Source organism: Rhinatrema bivittatum, chromosome 4, assembly GCF_901001135.1.
Source record: "Rhinatrema bivittatum chromosome 4, aRhiBiv1.1, whole genome shotgun sequence".
NCBI lineage: Eukaryota > Metazoa > Chordata > Amphibia > Gymnophiona > Rhinatrematidae > Rhinatrema > Rhinatrema bivittatum.
The window spans coordinates 142,078,102-142,099,865 of record NC_042618.1 but is presented as its reverse complement, the minus strand read 5'-3'; the positions used below and the strand labels follow the sequence as shown (position 1 = coordinate 142,099,865).

The following is a 21,764-nucleotide window of genomic DNA, read 5'->3' as shown; positions in this document are numbered from 1 at the left end:
GGGTAAATAACCATCTTTTATTTACCAATTCCACCCAACTCTTGATTTTTATAAATTTCTGTCATGTCCCCTCTCAAGATGAACAGCCCTAGCTTCTGCTTTCTCCATGCATGACAGTGGCTCTTCCTCTGCCACTTTCATTGCATGGGAAAAGCAGCAGCAGTAGGGGAAGGAGGCTGAAGAAGAAAAAGGCAAACTTCTTTACATATGTTTCCACAGTAATACATAAAGTGGTTAAAAGGAGAAAAAAAAGAAAAAATGCATAATAGTGCTAATAACAGTAATTAAAATTGCAGGGTACAGAATGATTAATAATATGGAAAATTACCAGGTGCTCTTCTGTATTGTCCTTGATCATGGCTTAAAGGGCTGGTGCCCCAACTCTATCAGCTGGTGCCCTGCAGAGAACAGACTGGAGCAGAGTAGAGCAATTCTACTCCCTAATCTAGCCCTTCCCTGTGATTTCCCAGGGCCGGTGCAGAGGATGAAAGCGCAGCCTTCTTATGCCTGCTACCTGTGGGAGGGCGGATGGGAAGGGGGCTGGAGCATGCTGTGACTGAACCCTGCATCTAGGTGCAGAGAGCTGGGCTACCGTGGAGACAGAAGGCAGGGTCCTGGATGGTTGCTGGTTTATTTCTACTACTATTTATCACTTCCAAAGTGTTATTTGATATATGCAGCACTATACAAAAACACAAGAGACAGTTCCTTTTCAGTAGAGCTTACAGTCTAATCAAGACAAATATACAGGACAAAAGAGAATTTCATTTATTAAGAAAATGGTTAAAATCAATAAGGCTGTAAGTGGGATAATCAGGGGTTAAGATTTAAAACGAGTTTCAAAGCAGCCACTGCCCTAAGGATGGCCCTACATCTGAGTACTGGCACCTTTCCTTCTAGTAAAAAAAAAAGCATGGATAGTAAGCATGAAATTCAATTTATGCACCTATGATATGGTAATTTAATATGTAAATTATGTAAATTAATTAATGTAATTTAATATGTAAATTATGTAAATTAGCCAGTGTTGACCTAGTTTTAGCCCTTGAAAATTCACATGACCCAAAGGATGTCCAAAACAAATGATCAGAGGTGCAGTCCCCCTCCAACAATTATTTATAGACTCTTATATACCGTCATTTGGAACGTTCCGTTACAATGGTTTACAATTAATGAAGGTGGAGATGGTAAAACTGTAAAATGATACTTTTTATTACAATTTGGTATTACTTTATATTAATACCAAGTTGTTATTACTTTTTATTGTTTTGCAGTTTTACCATTTCCATTTTTATTTTTCTTGGTTGTGAACCGTTGTGATGGAATGTTTTAAATGATGGTATATGTACACACACATACCATTCAAAACACGAACAAGGTTATTTATTATTTGTTAAATATTATTGATACTCTCATTGTTCCTTGTAATAATGTTAATGTTAATGTTCATTGGTTGATTGTTATTGTTCAATGTTCTATGTAAAAAACCCCGGTCTAACCTCCCAGACCAGGGCAACCTTTTTGTTACATGTAAACCGGATTGATTTGTATTGCATACAGGAATTCCGGTATATAAAAATTAAAAATAAATAAATAAATAAATAAATATTGGCGTGATCCATGGGTTGACAAGCCATATTGCCACAATAGTTCAAAGCAATTTATTCCTTCTTGCGTTTTCATGGGTCAGGCATGCCAGAAATGGTTGTCTTCCAACAAGTGAGGGTCCTGGAACAAGTCTCTATGCTTCCTCAGTAGCACAAAGTCTTTAACAAATACATTTATCTCTTTTCTTTCAATGGTGTCACTGTTCAAACAGCAGGCAAAGGATCCTCTATCACAGTATTGGGCTGGAGGAATGATGTTTCATAGCCCAAGTCCACAACCAAAACAGTCCCTTTTCCATGAACAACTCTGTCTCTTCTTCTCAAAAGTCACTGTTAATTCTCAGCAGAGCAGTCTCTCCTCTATAAGTCTCAAGAACAACAATACTCTGCTTTTTACTGTGAGCTTGGTTCTTGGGAACCAAGCCCCTCTGCTACCTCCCTCTGTGGCCTGCAGCTGGAATTATATCTTCCTCCCAGCAACAGCTACAACCACCCAGAGCAGTGCTTTAAAGAAGCTTTAGTTTCCTGATACCACACTTGCACCGTCTTCTGGAGGAGGTCACTACCACTGGTCCTCTATATCCATCTCCTCTGCACTTTTCTTTGGTTGTGTTAGAGCTTTGACGTCCATCTCCTCTGCACTCCCTCCTGTTTCTGCCCCTCCCTTTCTTCCTTTCTTGGAACTTCATCCCTGCAAGAGGGGGGGGGGGGCGCGGCCACAGCACCACTCTACTGGTTGTTAAAGGGACAGAATGAAAAATAGTGAACACCAACACAACAGGTGTCCTGTCTGGATTAGGATGCCTGCAAAAAAAGCAGCCTCCCCTTCTTCTCATCTTGAATGTACCTGGGCTCCCTCCCTGGCTAATGGCCCACCTGGATAATTAAGGGCCTGGAAGTTTCCATCTTCCCTGCTCTCAGAAACTTCACTTCCAGAAACGGACGATACAAAATTATTCAGAGTAGTTAAATCACAAGCTGATTGTGATACATTACAGGAGGACCTTGCAAGACTGGAAGATTGGGCATCCAAATGGCACATGAAATTTAATGTGGACAAGTGCAAGGTGTTGCATATAGGGAAAAGTAACCCTTGCTGTAGTTACACGATGTTAGGTTCCATATTAGGAACTACCACCCAGGAAAAAGATCTAGGCAGCATAGTGGATAATACTTTAAAATCGTCGGTTCAGTGTGCTGCAGCAGTCAAAAAAGCAAACAGAATGTTAGGAATTATTAGGAAGGGAATGGTTAATAAAACGGAAAATGTCATAATGCCTCTGTATCGCTCCTTGGTGAGACTGCACCTTGAATACTGTGTACAATTCTGGTCGCCGCATCTCAAAAAAGATATAGTTGCGATGGAGAAGGTACAGAGAAGGGCAACCAAAATGATAAAGGGGATGGAACAGATCCCCTATGAGGAAAGGCTGAAGAGGTTAGGTCTGTTCAGCTTGGAGAAGAGACGGCTGAGGAGGGATATGATAGAGGTCTTTAAGGTAATGAGAGGTCTTGAACGAGTAGATGTGAATCGGTTATTTACACTTTCGGATAATAGAAGGACTAGGGGGCATTCCATGAAGTTAGCAAGTAGCACATTTAAGACTAATCGGAGAAAAGATAAGGAGTTGGCTTAGGTGTGAGTATGTGATGTACCACCCAGTATTTGCTTCAATTGTGTGGGGGATTGTGGGGTATTATTTCCCCTTGTGGAGAGTAGCCTAGTGGTTAGAGCAGTGGGCTACAAACTAAGAGATCAGGGTTTGAGTCACACTGTCATTCCTTGTGACCCTGGCCAAGTCACTTTACCCTCTATTGCCTCAGGTACAAACTTGATTGTAAGCCCTCTGGGGATAGGGAAATACCTACAGCACCTGAATGTAATCCACTTTGAAGTACTGAAAAAAGTGCAAAAAGCAGAATATAAAATAAATAAATATTCTTTTTCACTCAAAGCACAATTAAGCTCTGGAATTTGTTGCCAGAGGATGTGGTTAGTGCAGTTAGTGTAGCTGGGTTCAAAAAAGGTTTGGATAAGTTCTTGGAGGAGAAGTCCATTAACTGCTATTAATCAAGTTTACTTAGGGAATAGCCACTGCTATTAATTGCATCAGTAGCATGGGATCTTCTTGGTGTTTGGGTAATTGCCAGGTTCTTGGGGCCTGGTTTGGCCTCTGTTGGAAGCAGGATGCTGGGCTTGATGAACCCTTGGTCTGACCCAGCATGGTAATTTCTAATGTTCTTATGCCTCTCAGACTTTCCCTCTGGTGGTTCCTCTAGCTAGTCTGGAAAGATGTATAGCAACCATCACAATATGTAATGAAACAAAACCAGTATGCTAATGAAATTACTAAAAAGCTTTTCCTTTTTACATTTTCAACTTGCCAAGTATTGACTTTTCTTCATTTGTCTTGTGTTGCCATGTTTCTAGGGCTGCAAGCTGTCAGTGTGGTGGAAGGTGGAGTACATTGTGCTCCCCTATTCTGCAGCCCTAACCAAAAAGATGAAAAAGGCAGGCATACCTTGAAATAAAGAGAAATTATATTTATTAATAAAGTGAAAATAAGCTGCATTCTTTCAAGTTTGGTGCCAAACACAGGACTTTTATCAAGTAGGATGCAGCCTTTTTTAGTTTATTAATGAAGGTAATGTCTCTTTATATAAAGGCATGCCTGAGTTTTCCCTTCTGTACACTGAATTGTTCACTTGTGTGATTTTCCTACCACTTGGCCATGACAACAAAAAATTAGAGCCTGATTTACTAAAGATTTTTTCCACAGTCACAGAATAGGAAAAGTCCTTTGTGAATAAGGCTTTTAGTGATTCCTTTTTGAGTTTCTCTTCTTTGTTCGTGTAGTTCACTCCTTTCACGTTTTTTCCCTGTTGCCAACTCTGCAGCTGCACCATAGAACTGCAATTAGCTGAATTGCTACTTAAGTCTATTGTACCTCTGACCTCATTACATGTTGTTCAATACATGGTTACCACGGATGCTGAAGGAATGCATTTTTGGGATGGGCAGTAAGCCAGGACCGTCTTACCCCCACAACAATGTCCTCCTTTACAGATTTTAAATGTTTTGTGAGTTAAGGCAAAGTTTAAACTCATTGAAATGATCTCTTTTAATGAGCTGATCCAGCTGCACTGCAGTTCTTCCCTGAAAGGTGTTAGCACTTTTAAAAGGAAGGAAGATAACCCTTAAGTCATTTTTAGGGTGGTCCATTGCCTCACTTACCATGTATGTATTTTGTGTTCAGGTAGGATTGTGGGGCTGGGGCACAGCATGGATGTGTTGTACTTATGTACCATGAGGGGGATGAAGAGGAAGGAGGACAGTTGTTACTTTAGTGTAGTAGTGCCCTCTTGGGCAAGAGGTGGTGCCAAGGATGTCAGTCTGAGGAGGTTAAAGCATTCTCAGTCCTTGTTCAATGAAGGAAACTCTCAGCAAGCAAATCCTTGTTCCATTTACAGTGACATTTTAATCTCATACTAAACCTGCTGAAGAATCCTCTGCTGATGTTGCAGTCTGGGAAGCTGCAGTCCAGGTGTGAACCCTTGAACCGAACTACCCTGGGTAGAGTAGCTCGGGAGGCGGAGCCACAGGCACAGGTCTTCACCCGGGAACCAGGAACCCCCCAGGAGGAGCCCGTAGGGTCCTAGAACCTTGGGACTTAAGAGCCACAGGCACAGGTCTTCACCCGGGAACCAGGAACCCCCCAGGAGGAGCCCGTAGGGTCCTAGAACCTTGGGACTTAGGAGTACGGTAACAGTCTCTATAGAGAAGGCCTGGGCAAGAGTAATCCACAGAGTCCAGCAGCAGGAAACAGGAAGGCCCGGTGAGATCAGGGCAGTAGTAGATAGAGTCTGTGGCCTGCTGAACAAGCAGTAGAGAGCAGGCCCGGTATCTGTAGTATGCCGTAGTGGAACGTAGACTGTGACCTGCAGAAGGCAGGACCGGGGTCAGTAACGTGCAGGGCGCCAGACCGGGCAGAGAGTAAGGAAGACAAACCCGAGTCAGGCTGACGGCCAGTCGATGCAGTCTCAAGGGCAGGCCAAGATCAGAGGCTGGCGGCAAGCAGGAGCGGAGTCGGGCACAAGCTGAGGTCTAGGCAGGCGGCAGGCAGAAGCAGAGTCAGGAACGAGCTGAGGTCGATGGCAGGCGGCAGGCAGAAGCAGAGTCAGGAACGAGCTGAGGTCAGTGGCAGGCGGCAGGCAGAAGCGGAGTCAGGAACGAGCTGAGGTCAATGGCAGGCGGCAGGCAGAAGCAGAGTCAGGAACGAGCTGAGGTCAATGGCAGGCGGCAGGCAGAAGCGGAGTCAGGAACGAGCTGAGGTCAATGGCAGGCGGCCGGCAGAAGCGGAGTCAGGAACGAGCTGAGGTCAACCGGGGAAGCAGAACAGCAGAAACGCAACTAAGAACTACTAGCAGTAGCGACCCTCGTTGCAAGGCAATGAGAAGGCAGATGAACGCCGGTTATATCAGGCTTGGGGCGTGGCGTAGTTAGCCCAGGCGGGGCCAGACTTCCGGTGTCCGTACGTCCATAATGCGCGTCCTTGCGCGCGTGTGGTAGCAGCGAGATGACCCAGTAATGGCGGACGCCCCACAGGCCCAGCAGAGCCGCGGAAGCGGCGTTCCTGGCATCGGAGGTGAGCTCTGAGTTCAGAAAAAAGAGGGGAAGCGGTGGAGACCGCAACAGCTGATTTGCTAAACAAAAAAAAAAGAAAAAAAAAGTGAACATAAGAACATAAGACTTCCCGTACTGGCTCAGACCAAAGGTCCAGCAAGCTCAGTATCCTGTTTCCAACAGTGGCCAATCCAGGTCACAAGTACCTGGCAGGATCCCAAGGGGTAGATAGATTCCAAGCTGCTTATCCCAAGAATAAGAATAATTCTGCAATCTACCTTTATAATGGTTAATGGACTTTACCTCCAGGAACTTGTCCAAAACTTTTTTAAATGCAGCTATACTAATAGCTTTCACAACAGAACTTAATTATGCATTCAGTAAAAAAAAATATTTTCTCTTATTAGTTTTAAAAGTATTACCTAGTAACTTCATTGTGTTTTACCTGGTCTTTGTACTTTTTGAAAGAGTAAATAACTGATTAACGCTACTCGTTCCATTCCACTAATTTTATAGATCTCTATCATATCTCCCCTCAGCTGTCTCTTCTCCAAGCTGAAGAGGAGTTGATCTGTCAATTCCACGTTTCCGATCCTAGGAAACCAAACCCCCCCGGGGAGAGGCCCTAAGAAGGGGGGAATGTTGCGCCCATTGGTCGCAGACGGCTGCGACCTCTCATGCTCACCTCTTTTTTTGCTGCACCATCAATTCTCGGAAGAATGGCGGCCTCCGCCAGTCACCGCCGACCTCCCTGGCGTTCCTGGGTCGGCGTGGGTGCTGCCGACCGCCAATTTGCTTCTGGAGTCACTTAGGCACACGTGCATGGGTCACCTATGTACAGTTCATGGCGGGAACCTCGGGGGCATCCCTTCCGCATGACGTCATCTCACTACCTGTACTTAAACAGACTGGCCCAATGCTCCTGCGAGTTAGCAAGGAGTTCTTCTCGTTGCTGAATCCACTCCTCCTTGCACTTCTGGTTCCTGTTCCTCTCGGTGTGTGAACGCTCTGAGTACTCGCTTCTCGGGGGCTCTTCCGGGTTCCTAGGCTATCCGCTCCTCAGAGGGCCTTCCTGCCTTGATCTCTGGGAACCATTCCTCATGAGTATCTCTTCGCTTCATCTCTGCCAAGCCTTGCTGGAATTCCCCGCGGTGTACCCCGTGCCTCGGGCCACTACCGTGTCCTCATCAGCAGGATTTGCTACACCTTACCCTGCGCTGCAGGATAATGTTTCTTCATCCTCAAGTACCTTCTGAGCTCCAGGACCTCAGACTACCTCAACACCATCATTACCGTACAGTCATCTTCGGCGTACTCCACTCTGCGGGCCACTACCAGATCGTCCCATCTGAGGTATCACGCTGGGAACACCCTCAGCTCAAGAACTGTACTTTGACTGCATTACCCACTCCACGGGTTCTGCTCCAGAACTGCACCTTTAACCGCATTCCCGCTCCACGGGTTATGCTCTCTCTGTCTCCCTAACAAAGTCTATCTTACAGCTGTGTCCTAGCTACTGAGACCGCGCCTACTGGCGGTGAGGCCCACAGGGCTCCTCCCTGTGGGCGGAGACATCTCTCATCTCGGCCCAGGGTTCACATCCATACCAAAACGTAACACTAATCTTCTATTAATTCAATCTTCTCTCCTCCTATTACCTTCTCCCTCCTCTATATTGCTCTCCACTCTCTTTCCCAACTCTTGGTCTCAACTTTCTCTACCCCCACAATCTTACTCTTCCTTCTCTCTCCCTCACCCACCATACACACACTTATTTGTTCTCCCTTTTCCTCCCCTCAACTCTTGCTCTCTTCTCTGGCTGTCTCTTCTGCCCCCCCCCCCCAATTTTGGTCCTTCCTTTTATTTGCCTCTCTTTTTTCCTATCTTTATTTCCCATTCTAACTCCCCCCACATTCCTGCCTCCCTCAACTCTCCTCTCTCAAACACACACATACTCTTCTCTCTCCGCTCCCTTCCAGCACTTACTTTCTCCTTTCATTGACCCTCTACCTCCCACCGTATACATACACAGGTTCTCATGTTTGCTCCACCCTCTAGTCTCTCCACCTCACATTTTTCTCCTCTCCCCATGATCTCTCACTTTTTCACAACATATATACAATTTCTCTTGTTGTCTCTCCGTTTACCCTAATCCATACAGGACTAGGTCTGCTTCCCCACCTCTCACTGCTTACTGGTTCATTGTGATAGTTACAACCAATCAGCAGCCAGAGGCAGAGAATTAGCAGCAAAGCGTCCTCCTGCCCCCGACCATGCTAGCGAGCTCTCTTCTCTGCAGTATTTTCCCCTGGAGTCTCCGGGCCAAATCCGGAAAGTTACATCTGGCTCCACACCAGTGTTGCTAACCTCGCTTATTTCCCACAAATTTGGGCTTTTCATTCTAGCGATTCACTTTTTTTTTTTTTTTTCAGTTCGCGGGTTGCTTATTATTGGGCGTTTTTAGCTGTCAATTGTGTTTTTTTGGGGCTTGGTGGGTGGGACATGAGCCCAGCTGTACCTGTGATTGGCTGCTGCTGCCGATGAGGCCTGGCCCCGAGGCATGGGCAGGCAGGTACTGACTGCAAGCAATAGTGTCTGGTGATCCTGGAAGGTTTTATGCAGCACGGCAGGCTTGAACCCTGAAGGGAGTGAAGCACTTAACTGGCAACAATCAAAAAGAAGAGGTACATGAGTGTGTGGGGGCCAGACATGCTTGGGGAGGAAGAGATATGAGTTTTTGGGGGCCAGACATGTGCTGGGGGGGGGGAAGAGATATGAGTGTGTGGGGGCCAGACATGTGCTGGGGGGGGGGAGATATATGAGTGTGTAGGTGTCAGACATTTGCTTGGTGGGGGGGGGGGGGGGATATGAGTGTGTGGGGGCGAGACATGTGCTTGAGGGGGGGGAAGAGATATGAGTGTGTGGGGGCCATATATGTGCTTGGGAGGGGGGGGGGAAAGAGATATGAGTGTGTGGGGGCCAGACATGTGCTGGGGGGGGGGGAAGATATGAGTGTGTGGGGGCCAGACATGTGCCTGGGGGGAGAGAGATATGAGTGTGTGGGGGCCAGACACATGCTTGGGAGGGGGGGGGGGAAAGAGATATGAGTGTGTGGGGGCCAGACATGTGCTGGGGGGGAAGAGATATGAGTGTGTGGGGGCCAGACGTGCTTGGGGAGGAAGATATGAGTGTGTGGGGGCCAGACATGTGCTTGGGGGGGGGGGGAAGATAAGATACACATTAAAAAGAATAAAACCCCTATTTCATTTCCATGATTACAGAACAGTGCTCCAAGCAATAATCTTTGCGAAAATAGATTACTGCAACGCTATTCTACTAGGCCTCCCATCATCCCATACTAAACCTCTCCAAATGATTCAGAACACGGCAGCAAGAATCCTAACGAACAAGAGGAGAAGAGATCACATTACGCCAGTACTTAAAGACCTTCACTGGCTGCCAATCCACTACAGAATAATCCATAAGTCCCTCACCACAATCTTCAAAAATATTCATGGACTAGCTCCTCTCAATCTACAAATAGCTCTCAAAAAACACTCCTCCAACAGACCCATCAGAGAAGCGTACAGAGAATATCTACAGGTACCACACGCCAATACCACCCAACATATAACACTGAGAGACAGGGCCTTCTCTACAGCAGGTCCCCCACTATGGAACTCAATCCCCTTAGAATTACGACAGGAACCATGTCTTCCAACCTTCAGAAAGAGACTTAAGACATGGCTGTTCAAGAAAGCCTTTCCGGACCCTGACTGATGCTCTCCCACCAAACACAGCAAGACTGATTATCACCCACTAAACTGATACAGACTTACCAACCACTGCACGTTCTACTTCTTGTTAAACTTCTATCATCCTCTTCTTCAACTCCCAGTTAGAACCATCCTTGTTTTATTGTAACTGCTTTTTTCTGCGCACTTGTTATAATTTGTTATATTTTGCAAATGTATACTCTCATGTTATAGTTATGTACGTTTATAATTTATTGATCACCCCTTGTTTTATGTAAACCGACATGATACGAACTCCGTGAATGCCTGTATAGAAAAAACTCAAATAAATAAAATAAATAAATGAGTGTGTGGGGGCGAGATGTGCTTGGGAGGGGGGGGGGGAAGATATGAGTGTGTGGGGGCCAGACATGTGCTTGGCAGGGGGGGGGGAAGATATGAGTGTGTGGGGGCCAGACATGTGCTTGGCAGGGAGGGGAAAATATGAGTGTGTGGGGGCCAGACATGTGCTTGGGAGGGGGGGGGGAAGAGATATGAGTGTGTGGGGGCCAGACATGTGCTTGGGAGGGGGGGGGGAGAGATATGAGTGTGTGGGGGCCAGACATGTGCTTGGGAGGGGTGGCGGAAAGAGATATGAGTGTGTGTGTGAGGGGGGGGGGGCAAGAGATATGAGTGTGTGGGGGCCAGACATGTGCTTGGGAGGGGGGGGTGAGATATTTGTGTGTGGGGGCCAGACATGTGCTTGGGGGGGGGCAGACATGTGCTTGGGGGGGGGGTAGAGATTTGTATGTGGGGCTGTTGTGTCTTTTTTATTTTCATTTTTCACTTTGAAGGATCTAAAGCATTCATTGGCTGGGGGGGGGTGTGCACCAGTTAGCCATACAACTGACCTGCAAGGGAGGGTGGCTAGATTGAAGCCAATACTGAATAATAAATTGTGAGCTTAAAATTTTACTTTTAGTGCATACTGTCTGCAACAATCTATGTAACATGTAATCCACAAAAATCTGATGGACATTTTTAGGGGGTTAAATACTATTGCAATCTACTGTATTTCTCCATTACACTCACAAAAGTATTTTTTAAGTGTTTTCTGTAGATAAATAGCTTCTAATAAAAGTAGTTTTAATATCATGTGTTTTTGGGCTTTTTTTTTTTTTTTTGAAAATAGCGCTTGTTTTTTCAGGAAAACCTGGCAACCCTGCTCCACCCCTTTTCATGGCCCTTGCCTATTTGCGTCGTGAGCTTCAATGGGGCGGATGTGAGGGGTACGTCATGACGCAGAACGTTTCCCTAGCTCGGGGGACGGTAATGGCTGAACGATCGTTGGTGGCTCGAGCGGTTTTGCAGCAGTGTTTAGATGCACGACTGCAGGTGAAGCCTTCCGTGGAGCCGGACCCGGCAGAATGGGTGGAGGTAGACATGAAAGCTCGGGGTGGGGAAGGGGACTGCATCGAAAGCTTAGTAATCAGGTTTTTCTAAGGTGTTATCGTGTGCATTTTGCAGCCTGTTCTAATGCCCTCCCGTTCCTGTGTCCGGGACAACCGTGCTGAGCTTTCAGATCTCCCTCTTCATCAAGAAGAGAGCTTTTATCCAAACATATTACTGTTTTCTTAGCGTTTCCTTTTTTTACTCTGTTGCTTTGTAATGAAAGACTAAAGATGTCTCTTAAGTTAAAAATGCTTCCTGGTAAAGCGCAATTATGTTTTTGTTGTAGCCTTTAATAATTTAGAACACGAAAAATCCCGAGAGGAGTAAGAGGGAGTTGGTGAACTGCCGCCTGTTTACTTCCAGGAGCTTTAAGCATTCAGCTGTTGTAAATAAATACAAATCCCGAAAACGTTTTTCTTTTGTACACATTTCTCACTCTACGCCTCTGCTTACTGACTCTGCAGTAGTAAACTTGCTGTGCAGAGTTACAGTAAGATTGAGTAGGCTACTGAGGATAGAAATAGTAAAATGAGATGCAATCAAATAGAGCCAATGCTCACATTTGAAAATTAAAAATGAGGATATTTGAAAGTGGCTGAGACTTGCTGCTGAAATATTTTCCCGAGAGAGTGACTTAGGTCCCCAAAGCTATTGTTTGAAGTGATTTGCCAAATTAGCTTGTTTACTAAGATGCATTAATGTGTGTAATTTACCGCAGCGCTCATTTTTATTGGGGCCTATTCACTAAACTGGACATTCAGCTGTTGCACCTTAGTAAATTGACCTCCTAGGTTGTTAAAGTGGTTCACATATAGGCAAATAGTGGTTAGAAAAGCCGGGATGATTAAGCAGTTTAGGTAGTAGCTGGTTTCAGAAAAGAAACTTGGTAACCTCTCCAAATTCCATCCCCCCCCCCCCCCCCAACTAAATTCCTCCTCTTAGCTTAATTGTTATTGTAAGACATACTGATGTGAAATTGCTTTTAAAAAAAAAAAAGTGCTTTAGGACAAAACCATACATGTGGGTGTTTTGTTGAGAGCAGTCATTTGTTTGAAAATCCCCATACTAAAATTACAAAAAATAAAGCGAGAATCATATATTGCACTGATCTTCCCTGATCCTCGTCCTGTATTAATATCATGCTTCTTTAATTCATGCTAGGTATTTACACTGTCCAGTTTTTAAAAACTACTCCTGAAACATTCTCAGCCAAGTAACAATTTCAGCCTACAGGGTATCCATTTCCTTGTATCTTTAAAGAGTATCTTTGGCACATATGCAAAATCTCCCTAACTGTAATTACAGAGAATATGTGAGAAACGCCTTTAGCACATTTAGCTCTGCTGTATATAATAAGCCATGCAGTTTGATTGTAACCAGAATTTTGTAAAGAAACTTGCTGCTTCTAGTTCCCTGCATTAATATATATTTATAGGACTAACAAAATAATAAATCAACATGAGAAGAAAATAATAAAGAATAAAGAAAATGAGACATAATACCAGCAAATTAAATTGTTGAAATTGCATCCCAGAGCCCTTCTGAGCTGCCCTGTTTGGAACAGTGTCACAAGTGATCACTGTTTGAATGGCATCTGTTTGGTTCATGCACTGTGATGTCACAGTGATTATGGACAAACATGATTTGACAAATGCAAGGTAAGCTGTACATTTTGATGACAATTGGCGGCGGTGGGGAGGGGGAGAATTGCTGGGCAGCTCACTGTTTTCCAATTTTTTCAAGCCTATTGCACAACCTCATTTAAAAAAAAAAAAAGTACCATACCAACTTCTGCACAGCAGGCAGTGCAGACATGAAGAGGATTCATGGTCAAAACAAGAGCTCTGAAAGCTCCACAATCACTTTCAGATTTTAAAACAAAGGGAGAGGGTGGCGACCTATATGAACCCATCGCAATGGTCCTGCTCCTTTGTGTACAAGTGCAGGAGAAGGCAAAAAGTTGGTGTGGTGCAGGCAACTGGATCACTTATTTTGACTGCTGCATGTGTCTGCTGCATAAAATGGAGAATAGCTATCCATGCCCTACATAAAAACATGATGGCAGAAAAGACCATATGGCCCATCCAGTCTGCCTGTCTGACCAATTTAGCATCATTCCTTAGAAATTCCCTCTATTTATCTCATGCGTTCTTGAATTCAGACACTGTTTTTGTGTCCACTGCCTCCATTGGAAGGCTGTTCCATGCATCCACCACCCTTTCTTGTAAAGAAGTATTTCCTAAGATTAGTCCTGAATCTGCCGACTTTCACTCTCCTTTCCATTGAAAAAGGCTCATGTGCATGGAAAACTTTGAAATATTTGAATATTTATCACATCTTCCCTATCTCGCCTTTCCTTTAGGGCAGGGCTTCCCAAACCTGTCCTGGGGACCCCACAGCCAATTGGGTTTTCAGGATATCCACAATGAACATGCATGAGATAAATTTGCATATCATGGAGCCTTTGTATATGCTAATTTATCATGCATCTTCATTGTGGATATCCTGAAAACCTGACTGGCTGTGGGGGTCTTCAGGACGGGTTTTGGAAGCCCTGCTCTAGGGTATGCATGTTTAGATCTTTAATTCTATCCCCATATGCTTAAAAAAAACAAAACAAAACAAAAAAAAACCCAGTGACCATTTTAGTAGCCACCCTCTGAACTGACTCCATCCTGTTTATATTCTTTTGAAATTGCGGTCTCCGGAATTGTGCATAGTATTCCAAGTGAGGTCTCACTGTAGAGAGGCAATATCATCTCTTTGCTGACCATTCCTCTCCCTAGTCAGCCAAGCATCTGTCTAGCTTTTACATTCACTTTATCCACCTGTTTGGCCACCTTAAGATCATCAGATACAATTACCCTCAGATCCTGCTCTCCCTTTGTGCTTAAAAGAATTTAATCTCAAATACTGTACCTTTCCCTTCAGTTTTTGCATTCTAAATGCAATACTCTGCATTTTTTAGCATTAAATCTTAGCTGCCAGATCTTAGACCATTCCTCGAGCTTCACTAGCTCCCTCTTTATATTTTCCACTCCTTTCTGGCTGTCCACCATTTTACAGATTTTGGTATAATCTGCAAAAAGACAATTTTCTATCAATAAGCAGGCTGAATTAGCCATGCTCAATGGGTGACATCATCAGGTGGTGAGTTGTCTCAAGTCAGAACTCTCGTCATTCTCTTTTCATCTACGTTTTACATGGATGCAGGAGGTTGTCTCTGTACTTTGTATGGAACTCTCTCAATTTCTCTTCCAAAAAAAAATCACTTTCCTAGCGTGTAGCAGATGGACTCAGGACCAATGGGTATAGTGTACTCGTGCTAGCAGTTGGAGACGGATCAGATTTCAATCTGACGTCAGCACCTAGTACATATACCCCTGCAGGAAGTGCAGCCGATCAGTATTTTCCGTCTCCAAAGCAGTTAGGAGCTATCTCACGCTCGCTGAGCGTTCTACCAAACAAATTTTAAAGAATCCTACCTGAAGACGAGCCCCGCACTCCTGCAGTTATTCCCTCTGGTCCCTCCTCCAGTCGAGTTTCCCGAGTTGATTTCCGTGGTCCCTTGGAGGTAAGAGCCTCGGTCCGGTGGCCGATTCGCGGCAGGGACTTAGCCCCCGAGTGAGAAGGGCTCGGGCGAGGCTTAGAGGTAGCCTCGTTCCGGAGCCGTTCGCGGTGAGGACTTAGCCCCCGAGCGAGATGAGTTCGGGCGCGGCTTAGAGGCGGCGGGCGGACATCCTCGACCGCGGCGGTGAAGGTAATCACCCTCTCCCCCCGCAGCCGGAGACTGCCCGGGTCGCAACCGGGAAGCGCCGAAGACAAGGTAAGGCGTACATCCTTTACTTACTGGTCTCCGAGGTTCGAGGATTAACAGGGTCTGCCCACATGGAGACCCTCCAAGGAGGTTGCCATATTGCTTGCCTGCTCGCCGTCACCATCTTGTCCTTGTTCACCGCCCTCCGCCCGCTCGAGCGCCCAAATAAAGCTAAGCGCTCAAGCAACGGCCGCGTATATTAGGCGCCCGAAAATAGTTGGGCGCGTATCATGGGCGCCGATAATTGGGCGCATATTATAGGCGCACATCTTTAGGCGCACGTTAGTAATCCTCCGCGCTTAAGCCTTGCGCATACTACTAAGCGCACATCTACGGCTGGGAGCGCATCGGCGCACATTGATATCAGACGCAATGGATCGCATAAGAGCCCACGCGTCCGCAGAAGCGGCACCTCCAGAGTCAGGCATAATTGCTCTAGGCCTCTGCTCTGCATGCAACCTCAGAGCCGCACAGAGCAAGGAAGCAGACGCCCTATGCGCTCAATGTGAAGAGGCCATAGGAGCTCCAGCCCACGTTCAGGCTCACCCAAGATTAAGTGCTAGCTCCTCAGGAAACACCCCGGACCTAGCAGGCCCCAGTGAGACCATAGAGTTGGGGTGGAACATCAACCGACTAGAGGCACGGGCGGTCAGGCTAGTCTGCCTGCGATTTGTCCACAGACTTCGAAACAAAGCGGTCAGAGTGATGTCGGACAACGCCACCACGGGGCATACATCAACCGACTGGGCGGAACCAGAAGCCAACAGGTTTCCTTAGAAATAGCCCCCCCCCCGATGTCCTGGGCGGAAGCAAATCTCCAGGACATCTCCGCCGTCCACATCGCCGGGAAAGACAACACCACAGCAGACTTCCTCAGCAGAGAAAGTCTAAACCCGGGAGAATGGAAGCTGTCCTTCACAGCCTTCAAGATGATAGTGGATCGGTGGGGGACTCTGGAAATGGACCTGCTGGCGAACAGATCCAACTCTCAAGTACCCAGATATTTCAGTCGCAGGCGAGACCCACAGTCAAAAGGGATCGGTGCCCTGGTACAGATCTGGCCACCGGGGACCCTGCTATATGCCTTTCCCCCATGGCCCCTGCTGGACGCAATCATTCACAAGATTCGGCGACACAGAGGCCTAGTCCTTCTGGTGGCCCCGGACTGGCCAAGAAGACCCTGGTACGCAGACATGAGAAGACTACTGGCAGGGGATCCGCTACCTCTGCCTCCACACAGGGACCTAACTGCAACAAGGCCCCATCCTCCACGAGGATCCAGCTCAATTCTCTCTTACGGTCTGGCCATTGAGAGGGCCCGACTGAGGAAGAGGGGATACTCGGGGTCAGTAATAGATACCCTCCTCCAAGCACGCAAGTTCTCCACATCTCTAACGTACATAAGGATCTGGAGAGTATTTGAAGCCTGGTGCGAAGATCACAGCACCAAACCACTTTCCGCTAAAGTTCCTATAATTTTGGAGTTCTTACAGAATGGACTTCAGAAAGGACTGTCCCTCAACTCAATCAAGGTTCAGGTGGCAGCCCTGTCATGCTACGGTCCCAGGAGCATGACAGGGCTCCTGGGACCGTACCCAGATGTTTCACGCTTCCTCAAAGGGGTCAAACACATTCGCCCCCCACTGAAGTGGCCAGTGCCCCTGTGGAACCTCAACCTAGTTTTGGAATTCCTAGCTGGACCCGCCTTCAGACCCCTCCGAGGCCTATCTCTCCGTCTACTAACCCTTAAGATGGTGTTCTTGCTGGCCATATGCTCGGCCCGCCGCATCTCAGAGCTACAAGCGCTGTCCTGCCGTGATCCATTCCTCAGAATCACTCCAGGGATCATCCATCTACGCATGGTTCCCTCCTTACCCAAAGTAGTCTCACACTTCCACCTCAACCAAACCATATCATTGCCAACCATGGAAGGTTTGAAGAAGTCTGAAGAAGATCGATCCCTGCGCCATCTCGACATCGGCAGATTGCTATCCAGATATCTGGAAATGTCAGAACCAGTACGAAAGACGGACCATCTGTTCATCCTTCACAGCGGAAAGAAGCAAGGGGAAGCGGTCTCTCGGGCAACCATTGCCTGCTGGATCAAAGAAGTCATCAAGGCGGTCTATGTAGAAGCGGGAAAGCCACCACCTCTACCGGTAAAGGCCCACTCTACCAGAGCTCAGGCGGTCTCCTGGGCAGAAACTAGATTACTGTCGCCTGCCAAAATCTGCAGGGCGGCAACATGGTCCTCCATCCATACCTTCTCCAGATTCTACCATCTGGATGTCCAGGCACGGGAGGACACAGCATTTGCAAGAGCTATCCTAATCGGACCTCGGGCAGCCTCCCACCCAGTTCGGGAGTAGCTTTTATACATCCCATTGGTCCTGAGTCCATCTGCTACACGCTAGGAAATGGAGAAATTACTTACCTGATAATTTCCTTTTCCTTAGTGTAGACAGATGGACTCAGCAGCCGACCCTCGGCTGCCGTTATACATGGTTGTTCATCAAATCAAGGTAAGCCATGTTTTTCCTTACATAGGGCATCCACCCTGCTGGGTGTCGACGCTTCCGGTTGAAGATACTGGCGGTCTCCAGCTATAATCAATCAACCAGTTCAATGATCAAAATTAATCAAATTTTTAACGTTGCACCTAAATTATCAGAGTCAAACTCATTAAGTTAATCATTCACACATATATCCATACTGCTTTGCAAGGAAGAATACTGATCGGCTGCACTTCCTGCAGGGGTATATGGACTAGGTGCTGACGTCAGATTGAAATCTGATCCATCTCCAACTGCTAGCACGAGTACACTATACCCATTGGTCCTGAGTCCATCTGTCTACACTAAGGAAAAGGAAATTATCAGGTAAGTAATTTCTCCATTTTCAGTGCTACAATGGCTCTGTACCCTATGGCAGGCTTTGAATACTGTTCCTGCAGCCACATAATGTCCATTATCTACAGGCACAGCTGTTGCTATATTTGCCTAGGACTAGATCATGATCAGCCAAACTGCAGGGACTGCAGCCGCATGTCCCCAAGGGCTCAGCGCCAGAAGGCCAAGAAAATAGCCCGCCTATGGACTTCAACACACCGGCAGACAGGTAACTCCTCATTGGGCAGTGCCCAAAGCGCCAATGGTGCAAGCATTGTGTTTCACCGGGTGTGTGTCTAGACTCCCAGACTAAAAAAACACCGTATGGAGCATAAAAGACCTATCATTGTGCAGCTGGTGCAAAAAGCATCCAAGTGCCCTTCCACCATCCCTGGAGCTCATAAGCGCCAAAGAAAAAGTTGCATGTCGCATCAATGGTGTGTGGTGTATCACCAGCACACAACGCTTCATTAAAGGATGGCATATCATCCGAATTGCCTCATGCAATTTCATCTAAGCTGACAACATAACAGTGCATCGAGGGCGTCTGCACAGGGCACCATTGCAAAAAAAAAAAAAAAAAGGTACACGGAGCCAAAAAGTCACAGTTGGTACAGAAATCTAGACATGGAAGCAGGGAAGTATCTAAGCTCCGTTCCATTAGACCTCCATTCCAACCAAGTTCTTCATACTCGGGGGGAAGGAGATCTCACATGGCTTACTAAGGGGCAGCCATTCCACCACCCAGACTTCTTCTAGCTACATATTCATCAAGAGTATCTGTCTATCCTTTTCCTACCACTATACCAAAGCCAATGTTGGCATCCACTATGTGGCAATTGTGGCTTCAGTCTGCAAATCCTGGATCCGATTACCTCTGTCATAACCATCTTGTTGCCAAATTTAGATCTGGACCAAGTGTTAGTCCTGGAGGAGGATGCTCCACCAATATCACCAGGGCAATGATCACATCAAGCAGTGGAACAAAAACAAAGTTTTTCCTTTGAATCAGAGACAGAGGGGTTTCAGGACTTCCTACAGTCTCCGTGCTCGACACGCCGTACCAACATTTTGTTTCTGCTCCCTTTGGGGTTGGGGAACTGGGCAGCCTGGCGGGCTGAGTGGCCCTCGGTAGGCTAGGCCCCGCGTGTAGGCTTTTTTTCTTGTATGCTGTGAGGTAGGCCGCAGTGGTGTTTTTCGCGCGCTCCTGTGTGTGCTCTGCTGCCCTGCACAGTGCGTCGGCTTTGCATACGCGTTGTGCGCTCGGTTTTTGGGCACACTTTTTTCCCGTTTGATAGGGCTGAATTAGCCATGCTATCATGGGATCTGTCCATCAGGCCCGGTTGGCGGAGCTTATATATGTTTGTATGCTAATGCCAGAAGTCTAAGAAGTAAGATGGGAGAATTAGAATGTATAGCAGTGAATGATGAAATAAACTTAATTGGTATCTCAGAGACATAGTGGAAAGAGGATAACCAATGGGACAGTGCTATACCGGGGTACAAATTATATCGCAATGACAGACAGGAGCACCCGGGAGGCGGTGTGGCGCTTTATGTCCGGGATGGCATAGAGTCCAACAAGATAAACATCCTGCATGAGACTAAATACAAAATTGAATCTTTATGGGTAGAAATCCCTTGTGTGTCGGGGAAGACTATAGTGATAGGGGTATACTACCGTCCACCTGGTCAAGATGGTGAGACAGTGAAATGCTAAGAGAAATTAGGGAAGCTAACCAAATTGGTAGTGTAGTAATAATGGGAGACTTCAATTACCCCAATATTGACTGGGTAAATGTATCATCAGGACACGCTAGAGAGATAACATTCCTGGATGGAATAAATGATAGCTTTATGGAGCAATTGGTTCAGGAACCAACAAGAGAGGGAGCAATTTTAGATCTAATTCTCAGTGGAGCACAGGACTTGGTGAGAGAGGTAACTGTGGTGGGGCCGCTTGGCAATAGTGATCATAATATGATCAAATTTGATTTAATGACTGGAAGAGGAACAGTGTGCAAATCCAAGGCTCTCGTGCTAAACTTTCAAAAGGTAAACTTTGATAAAAATGAGAAAAATTGTTAGAAAAAACTGAAAGGAGCAGCTACAAAAGTAAAAAAATGTCCAAGAGGTGTGGTCATTGTTAAAAAAAATACCATTCTAGAAGCACAGTCTAGATGTATTCCACACATTAAGAAAGGTGGAAAGAAGGCAAAACGATTACCGGCATGGTTAAAAGGGGAGGTGAAAGAAGCTATTTGAGCCAAAAGATCTTCATTCAAAAATTGGAAGAAGAAAATAGGATAAAGCATAAACGTTGGGAAGTTAAATGTAAGACATTGATAAGACAGGCTAAGAGAGAATTTGAAAAGAAGTTGGCTGTAGAGGCAAAAACTCACAGTTAAAACTTTTTTAAATATATCTGAAGCAGAAAGCCTGTGAGGGAGATGATCAAGGGGTTAAAGTGGCACTTAGAGAAGATAAGGCCATCGCAGAAAGATTAAATGATTTCTTTGCTTCGGTGTTTACTGAAGAGGATGTTGGGGAGGTACCCGTAATGGAGAAGGTTTTCATGGGTAATGATTCAGATGGACTGAATCAAATCACGGTGAACCTAGATGATGTGGTAGGCCTGATTGACAAACTGAAGAGTAGTAAATCACCTGGACTGGATGGTATACACCCCAGAGTTCTGAAGGAACTAAAAAATGAAATTTCAGACCTATTAGTAAAAATTTGTAACCTATTATTAAAATCATCCATTGTACCTGAAGACTGGAGGATAGCAAATGTAACCCCAATATTTAAAAAGGGCTCCAGGGGCGATCCGGGAAACTACAGACCGGTTAGCCTGACTTCAGTGCCAGGAAAAATAGTGGAAAGTGCTCTAAATATCAAAATCACAGAACATATAGAAAGACATGGTTTAATGGAACAAAGTTAGCATGACTTTACCCAGGGCAAGTCTTGCCTCACAAATCTGCTTCACTTTTTTGAAGGAGTTAATAAACATGTGGATAAAGGTGAACCGGTAGATGTAGTATATTTGGATTTTCATAAGGCGTTTGACAAAGTTCCTCATGAGAGGCTTCTAGGAAAAATAAAAAAGTCATGGGATAGGTGGCGATGTCCTTTCGTGGATTGCAAACTGGCTAAAAGCCAGGAAACAGTAGGATTAAATGGACAATTTTCTCAGTGGAAGGGAGTGGACATTGGAGTGCCTCAGGGATTTGTCTTGGGACCCTAACTTTTCAGTATATTTATAAATGATCTGGAAAGAAAGAAAACGAGTGAGATAATCAAATTTGCAGATGACACAAAATTGTTCAGAGTAGTTAAATCACAAGCAGATTGTGATAAATTGCAGGAAGACCTTGTGAGACTGGAAAATTGGGCATCCAAATGGCAGATGAAATTTAATGTGGATAAGTGCAAGGTGATGCATATAGGGAAAAATAACCCATGCTATAATTACACAATGTTGGGTTCCATATTAGGTGCTACAACCCAAGAAAGAGATCTAGGCGTCATAGTGGATAACACATTGAAATTGTCCGTTCAGTGTGCTGCGGCAGTCAAAAAAGCAAACAGAATGTTGGGAATTATTAGAAAGGGAATGGTGAATAAAACAGAAAATGT

At 45.8% G+C, this 21,764-nt stretch overlaps 2 protein-coding genes across 2 annotated transcripts in view; both read left to right on the top strand.

The window, feature by feature from the left end:
* The first annotated feature begins 11,250 nt into the window (after window positions 1-11,250).
* The window catches only part of DTD2 (D-aminoacyl-tRNA deacylase 2), a 39,983-nt gene continuing 29,469 nt past the window's right edge, over window positions 11,251-21,764 (top strand). The window contains exon 1 of the mRNA XM_029598908.1: window positions 11,251-11,402. Coding sequence (XP_029454768.1) covers window positions 11,262-11,402 — 141 coding nt within the window. The 5' untranslated portion in view covers window positions 11,251-11,261. The remainder of the gene's footprint in view (window positions 11,403-21,764) is intronic.
* Window positions 11,300-21,764, top strand: part of MIPOL1 (mirror-image polydactyly 1) — a 1,009,124-nt gene continuing 998,659 nt past the window's right edge. The window contains exon 1 of the mRNA XM_029598907.1: window positions 11,300-11,360. The gene's annotated coding sequence lies outside the window, so the exon portion shown is untranslated. The remainder of the gene's footprint in view (window positions 11,361-21,764) is intronic.